Source organism: Humulus lupulus, chromosome 8 (genome assembly GCF_963169125.1).
Source record: "Humulus lupulus chromosome 8, drHumLupu1.1, whole genome shotgun sequence".
Lineage (NCBI taxonomy): Eukaryota > Viridiplantae > Streptophyta > Magnoliopsida > Rosales > Cannabaceae > Humulus > Humulus lupulus.
Window position 1 is genome coordinate 7,274,853 of NC_084800.1, and position 8,046 is coordinate 7,282,898.

The 8,046-nt window shown below is 32.4% G+C and overlaps 1 protein-coding gene across 1 annotated transcript; it reads left to right on the top strand.

Moving 5' to 3' along the window:
• The first annotated feature begins 3,604 nt into the window (after nt 1–3,604).
• LOC133794392 (LRR receptor-like serine/threonine-protein kinase IOS1) lies at nt 3,605–8,046 on the top strand. Its single transcript, XM_062231612.1, has 13 exons — nt 3,605–3,749; nt 3,828–4,371; nt 4,453–4,925; nt 5,055–5,193; nt 5,291–5,362; nt 5,453–5,524; nt 5,626–5,706; nt 6,108–6,277; nt 6,383–6,591; nt 6,697–6,823; nt 6,919–6,984; nt 7,096–7,285; nt 7,428–8,046. Exons 1-13 carry the CDS (start codon nt 3,647–3,649, stop codon nt 7,828–7,830), a joined length of 2,649 nt encoding a protein of 882 aa, XP_062087596.1. The 5' UTR covers nt 3,605–3,646; the 3' UTR covers nt 7,831–8,046.

Below are 8,046 nucleotides of genomic sequence, written 5' to 3' on the forward strand. Positions count from 1 at the left end.
TTCCAAATGAGTCCTCAAACTCACGGTGCTTAGGATGTGACGTCTGAGATCCTGCACCGATGTTATTATTTAATAAACAAATTAATAATATTTCTTAAACTAATTTATTATTTATTTATTTAATTATTATTAATTTTTTAAACATTTATTAAATAAAATTATAAAATTCTACATTAAAATAATTTATAACTATTTAATATTAGATAATGTTATTTAATAAACAAATTAATAATTTTTCTTAAAATAATTTATTATTTATTTAATTAAATTATTAAAAAATAAATTATTATTTATTTATTCATATTTTTTTTAATTTGTAATAATAATAATAATTTTACAAATTAATTATTATGTAACTTTTAGACTAATTTTTTTTAATAATTACATAAATTTTATTAATCTTTTTCATTCATTATTTTATTAATCATATTTTAAACTTATTAATTTGATAAAAACTGATAAATTTTAAAATTAAATTAGTAATTACTTAACTTAAAATAATTATAAAATTATATCATAAGTTAGTCAAATTATTATAACAACTTACACTAATTTTTTTAATTATTTATTTAATGGTAGAGAAAATAAATCAAAACTTATCATTTCTATGCCGATATGCCAATCATTGATGGTTGTGGTCAACAACCATCAATCATAAGGCATCGAGACGGAAAAAATAAAGTAATTTCTTATTAACTACTAATATATTTGTTTAATAATTTTCAATTAATTATAAAAAATAATAATTAACTATAATTATATAATATTCACGTTGACATAACATATAACAAAAGAACAATTAAAACTAGTTCACTTAATTAAATTTCACGAAAAATTCGGTAGCATAAAAGTTTAATACGACAATTTCAAAATTTTTAAAATCCTGCACTAAAAAAATCCCAGAACATTTATAATAACACATAAAATATTTATAACTAACCAATTTCTATTATTTTAATTTTTTTCTATTTTAAATTTTAAAAACTCAAACATATATAAAATTGCTAACACATAATCAAATTTTTCTAACACATACACAAAATAATATATAGATAAATTACATAAAAACATACGTTTCCACTAATTTCACAGCGGAGCGGCGACAGTGGCAGCAGAGCAGCAGACCTTGGATACAAAAATAGAATATGTTAGAAATTTAAACAAAAATTTGAAAAATTAAACAATAAAATTTAAAATTTAAAATTTAAAATTTAAAACACATATTGTGGGGGGGGGGGGGGGGGTGTGGGGTGTCGTGGGTGTGGAGGGCTCAAGTGGAGGGGCTCGGATGGGGAGGTGCCGTGGGTGTGGAAGGGCTCGGGTGGGGGGGGGGGTGCTGTGGGTGTGGAGGGGCTCGGATGGGGGTGCCGTGGGTGTGGAGGGGCTCGGGTGGGGGGCTTCATGGATGTGGAGGGGCTCGGGTTCAAGAGGGTGGTCAGATGATGGTGGCTGGGGCGGAGAACAGGGGGCTCGGGGGCAAAGAAAATAGAGAGAAATGGAAAAAATGGGATAAGAGAAAACTGATGGAAGGGGCGCTGGGGTCTTTTATATAGAAGATTACTAGAGGCGGGGGTCCATCGCTAATAATGGGTTCCTGCCAGTATTAAAAAAATTGTTAGAATTACTTAATTTTAGCGGCAGGAAATCCACCGCTAATAATGTGTTGGACCCGCCGCTATAATAGTGGCAGAGGCTTCACCGCTAATATCCATTCAAATAGAAACTCGGGAAAATTCCCGTACTTTTCCTCCTATTTATTAACGGTGGACCCTCTGCCACTAATATTTTTTGTTTACAGCTACCCTACTAATAGCTCTCTTATTAGACATTTCTTAGAGTGTATAATTATAATTCGTCTTGGAATTTAATCCACGACTAATAATATAATGATCTGGTAGGAAAGTAAGATATATAAATCATATATTAAAGTTGGATAGAATCCTGCCAAATTCTTAAAGTAGAAATGAATTATTTTTTTAAGATAGAAAATGGTTTTTCTATAGAAGCACGTCTTTAATGAATTATTAGTTTATTACACCAGAATAATTTATTGGTTAAATAAATATTCCCTTTAAACTATAACGACCAGTAACCGTTTACATTTTTGTATAATGCACAGGCAAGAGATCTCTTATATGTATAATAATGACTACTAACGGCTATAAAGTAGAATAAAAAAGTTTTCATGAAATAAAGACCATATATATCTATATGGCATGAGTTAAGAGAATATATAATTAAGTAGGATAATTTGGTGGCTTTAATTATTTTCTTTGAGATAGCCATACAAATTGCTTAATATATAGCTTTGTTTTGTTGTTGGAGTAAAAGAACTTAATGTGTGGTAGAGTATTATTGTTGATTCTGTTCAGTTTTCACATGAAACATCTAGTAAATTTCGTCAAAAATAGTCACCGTTCACTATATCATTCAAAAGAAAATCAAGAAAATGCGTTCAATATATATAGCTCTAGCTAGTTTTATTTTATATATATATATATATATAAATGTTCCATATACTTCTTCTTTTCTCCATGTTTGCATACATTCAACAATAATAATCATTATTGAATCCGTGATGGATTATCTTATATGTGAACTACTGGCTCATGATCATTTGTGTGGTTTCAGACTAATTAATTACTAACATTGTATCGTAACAAAGCACTCAACCACATCCATATATGACAACTAAGAAGGAAGCAAAATTCTTTCTTTTATACGACTTTTATAAGTAATTACTTTCTTATGCCGTACATTTTCTAGAAATAAATAAATAAAAAAAAGTTGACCTTTCCCTTTCAAAAAAATAGTTGACTTGGGCTGGCATATATTTTCCATGCAATTTAGAACTACTAAAGTCCACACATATAATGCCAGTATACTTTGTTTTACGATCCACTATATCCAATCCACCGTCCACTCTCCAAACTCACACATTCCTATTATACCATATAATATTAATACACAATTACGAAAGGGCATCTCTCTCCAACACCTAAAAAAAATATACTGTAATTTCTACTTATTTAAATTTAATAAATATTATTAAATATTACTAACTAATAAAAAAAATACTATTTTATACAATGTTGGACACTTTAAAATGTCAAATAACAACGCTATTACTATTACTATTACTATTAATATTACTATTACTATTACTAATAGTGTCTTAGTGAATGACTTTGCTCCATATGTATAACACCGTGTTTGGGGAACGTAACAACATAACAATTGTCCATTGAAGGGGGCTAGCGCTGCATCCTCTAGCTAGTCCAAAAACTGGAACCAATTTGCTAAAAAATGTTGACAAACTCGAACAAACAAAAAAATAATAAAGAAATAAGAAAGAGAAGATAGGCCCAAGAATATTTGTCGGTATTCAAACGGCGGACAAATTTAAACCTCTCATATTTGAGCTTTTCTCTTACCAAGCCACTTTCGTTGACTCACATTCATCGACATAAGTCAGTTATATTGCATGAAATTATATTCTTCTCAACATATATTTTCATACTAGTCCATTTTCTAAACTTGGCATTGTTATTAGATTTCCATGTATGACAAGGTGGTATTTATAACTTATTTTCTCCTAAAACCTAGCTATATATAATCAAGCAATAAGCTAAATTTATACAACACTATGAGAGTAATGAAGGGGTACAATTACAAAACGCTTTTCTTCTTTTCGTTGCTCAATGCTTTTGCTCTAGTACTTGTTGTTCATGCACAAGATGGCCAATCAGGTAAATAATAATACATATATATATTTACTAACCAGAAAAATCACAAACAGTGCAATTAATGTTTATCTTTCTTCTCAGGCTTCATCAGCTTAGATTGTGGTCTGCCCTTGAACTCCAACTACACAGAGTCATCAACAGAGCTTAAATACATTTCCGACGTACCTTTCATCTCAACAGGTTCAAGCCACAGCATAGCACCTGAATACAAAGCCGGTCGTCAAGAACAAGTGAAAATTCTGAGAAGCTTTCCCGAAGGAATCCGAAACTGCTACAGAGTAAATGTCACAAAAGGAACTAGATACTTAATCAGAGCAACATTTTTTCATGGAAATTACGACAACCAAAATACAGCACCAGAATTCGATCTCCATATAGGAGCTAACCTATGGAGCACAGTGACGTTCGTAAACGTGTCTATAAGTTCCTTGAAGGAGATCATACATCTTACATCACGAGACTTCGTCCACGTTTGCCTTGTAAATACTGGCTCAGGAACTCCATTCATTTCTGCTCTGGAATTTAGGCCTCTGAGTAGTGAAATTTACAATTACACTGCTCCATCTGAGTCTTTGGCACTACTTTATCGCTTAGATATTGGTTCAATCACTGATCTAGCATACAGGTAATTAGCAACAGTTAATCAATACTGATATATATGCATATCAAGTGCTACTGATGATCACTATATTTACTTGTATATTAGGTACCCGTACGACTTCTATGACCGAAGTTGGCTACCGTATAATGGAAAATGGTGGACGCTAATTAGTACATCGAAATATGCCCAAAGCCAGAGGTCCTATCGGCCCCCCGCGATTGTGATGAGCACCGCTGCAACGCCGATCAACGAAAGCGAGCCAATGATATTTTCGTTAAACGATCTGGACGAGAAGGCTAATTTATATTTTTATATGTACTTCACTGAAACTCAATCACTCAAAGCAAACCAATCAAGATCATTCAATATAACTATTAATGGAGAGGTCTGGTCTGAAGCTGTTACTCCTCTCTATCTAAACACGACCACCATATTCAGCACTGTGGGCCAATCTGGTTCTCCAGAATACAATTTTTCACTCGTCAAGCTTCAAAATTCAACTCTGCCTCCTATTTTAAATGCCTTTGAGGTCTACTCTACGATCGATGTTTCACAGTTAGAGACGGACCAAAATGATGGTATGTAAATGTATATATGTTTATCATTTATATATTTGCTTGTTCGTTTTCGTAATTAATAATTCTATTATATTTCAGTATAGTGGTTTTGACTATATATTTCTCTATGAATGAATTTTGGAACATTAGTGAATTCAATCAACAATGTAAAGTCAACTTACGGAATAAAGAGAAATTGGGATGGAGACCCTTGTGCCCCTGTGGAATACTTGTGGACAGGCCTAAATTGTAGCTACAATGATTTTGATCCTCGAAGTATTATATCCTTGTAAGTTTTATACTCTTACCTTTTGATCATGTTATTTTTGTTTTTCATGACATAATTCTAATGTAATCTCTGGTCGATTGAAATTAATGATAATCAGGAACTTATCTTCGAGTGGATTGACTGGCAATGTAACTACACACATATCAAAACTCTCGAGGATTCAATCTCTGTAAGTACCTTAATTATCATGATTTTTCTCTGCTTGGTATGCTTGTTATCAGTAAGTCAATCACAAACTTAACTGTGTGCTTTGTTTCAGGGATTTGTCTAACAATAGTTTAACTGGACCGGTGCCTCAATTTTTGACACGGTTGCCAAACTTGAGGATTTTGTAAGTCTTTAGACACATAAGTTTCCCGCAGTGCTGAAATTTTATTACCATATAAATGCATTTTTCAAACTAATAGTTCCTCTCCTCATATTCTACTCCAGAAACTTGGAAAGAAACAACCTCACAGGTTCAATTCCTATTGAGCTCATTAAAAAGTCCAACAGTGGTTTGTTGTCATTAAGGTATGTCTTGTCAAAGCTTGTAAAATCTGTGATCTATATATTCTTTTTTAGAAATGTTATAAAATTGTTTCATATACATGCTTCCTGTTAAGGAAGACTCAGAGAGAGTTCATTAAAGACTGTTAGTTCAATTTATACAACAGTTTTCACAACTGTTAGCACTGATTCTCTCTGTTATTTAGCTTCAACAAACTATTGTTAGAACTCTTTTGTATTACTCTCTTGATCAGTATATATATAGACTCATGCTCATGTGAAAGAGCTGAGCTGTTCATTTCTTCATTTCTCGCATTCTGTTACTGTTTTCATTCTCCATTTTTCTTTCACTGCAACACTTCCTTATCACTTAATAAATACTGATATATATATATTATTCCTTCAATATTTTAATAATCTTATAGTGTGGGAGAAAATCCACATTTATGTGACTCATCTAACTGTGAGAAGAAGAAGAAGAAAAAGAGTACCGCAATTCCAATTTTGGCATCAGTATTTGGTGGGTTGGTTGTGACTTTGTTAATAGCAGTGGCCGTTTTTGTTGGCTTGAAAAAGATAAAGAAAAAGACTCAAGGTACGTAATAACGGAACTATATATTTTATATGATTTTACAAATGATATAATAAACTTTTGGTGACATTAATTTGTTGTTGTATCAACTTATAACTATAAATACAGAGCCCAATGCTCAAAAGGATTCATTTGAATCCTCAAAACGACAGTTTACTTACTCTGAGGTTCTTAGAATTACAAACAACTTTGAGCGAATTCTTGGAAAAGGTGGATTTGGAACAGTGTACCATGGTTTCATAGATGAGAATACTCAAGTAGCTGTGAAGGTGCTTTCTTCTTCGTCGGTTCAGGGCTATCAACAATTTCAAGCAGAGGCATGATTATTCTTTACTACTCTTGTTACAAAATTTATAAATTCAAGAAACAATATACATGATTAAAAATATATACATTATAATATGACTTTTTCCCAATTGTAGGTTCAACTTCTCATGAAAGTTTATCATAGAAACTTGACTAGTCTTGTTGGTTATTGCAACGAAGGAACCGAACTAGCACTTATTTATGAGTACATGGCCAATGGAGACTTAGCCTCACATCTTTCAGGTTCGGTTTTCCTACATGAAAGTGGTTCTTTTACAAGATGAAGTTAATTATGGCATGCATGCATATATGAGTTAATTAATTATTTCTAATTATAGGCCATAGTAACACAAATGTTTTGAGCTGGGAAGGCAGGATTCGGATTGCAATAGATGCTGCACAAGGTAATGAAGTGTACTTGTTTTCCACTATTATAAAAACCATTGAACCAGCTTTTTCTATGAGTGTTTGCCATTAAAACCAGCTTTTGGATCCTAATAATTAATAAAATGTAGGATTGGAGTACATGCACCTTGGTTGTAAGCCACCTATAATACATCGAGATGTGAAGACAACAAATATCTTGTTGACTGAAAAATTTCAAGCTAAACTTGCTGATTTTGGCTTATCAAGGGTTTTCCCCACTGATACCGGTACTCATGTATCTACAGTCGTTGCTGGAACTCCTGGATATCTTGATCCCGCGTAAGTTTATTATTCAGTCAAAGAAAAAAAATGACGATTATTAATGAATTATCAACAAAGAACTATCATAAAATTACTATATATATACTTTTGCGAAATATATACTAATAATTAAGGTTTCATGAATTTTATCTTGTTTTAGGTATCACTTAACAAATATGTTGAATGAGACAAGTGACATTTATAGTTATGGAGTGGTTTTGTTAGAGATAATCACAAACCAACCTGCCATAATTAAAATTAGTGGGAGTGATGAGAGGATTCACATAAGTCGATGGGTTAGCTCTACAATCGATAATGGCGCTATTACAAGTATTGTTGATCCAAGGCTAGAGGGAGGCTTTGACATCAACTCTGCATGGAAAGCCGTTGAAATAGGAATGGCTTGTGTATCTGCGACACCAGGAAAGAGGCCAAACATGAGTGAGGTAATAAGTGGACTGAAAGAATGTTTGGCCACAGAGTTGGCTCGAAATAACCATGCCCAAGTGACTGATTCCTCTTTAGACGTGTTAACTCATGAATTTACTCCCTTGGCAAGATAGAGTGATATAGACACCACATGTATCTGGTTGCTGGGCTATTGCTTTATTTTTCTTAGAAAATTTTGTATAATGAGTTGAATTTACTCGTTATGCACATGCAAGTTAATTACCATTACTTTTATATCTTATGCAGCGATTTCTGTTAATTCTGTAGTTCTTCCGAGAGACCCTCCATATTGAGTATTGAGTAGGGGTAGTAATATACCAGCACCACAA

What these genes read in the sequence shown, in the direction of transcription:
- LOC133794392 (XM_062231612.1), top strand. Translation starts at nt 3,647, where the DNA reads ATGAGAGTAATGAAGGGGTACAATTACAAAACGCTTTTCTTCTTTTCG. An exon ending in ATCACTGATCTAGCATACAG is followed by an intron (nt 4,372 to 4,452) that starts GTAATTAGCAAC and finishes CTTGTATATTAG; the next exon opens with GTACCCGTACGACTTCTATG. An exon ending in GATAAAGAAAAAGACTCAAG is followed by an intron (nt 6,278 to 6,382) that starts GTACGTAATAAC and finishes CTATAAATACAG; the next exon opens with AGCCCAATGCTCAAAAGGAT.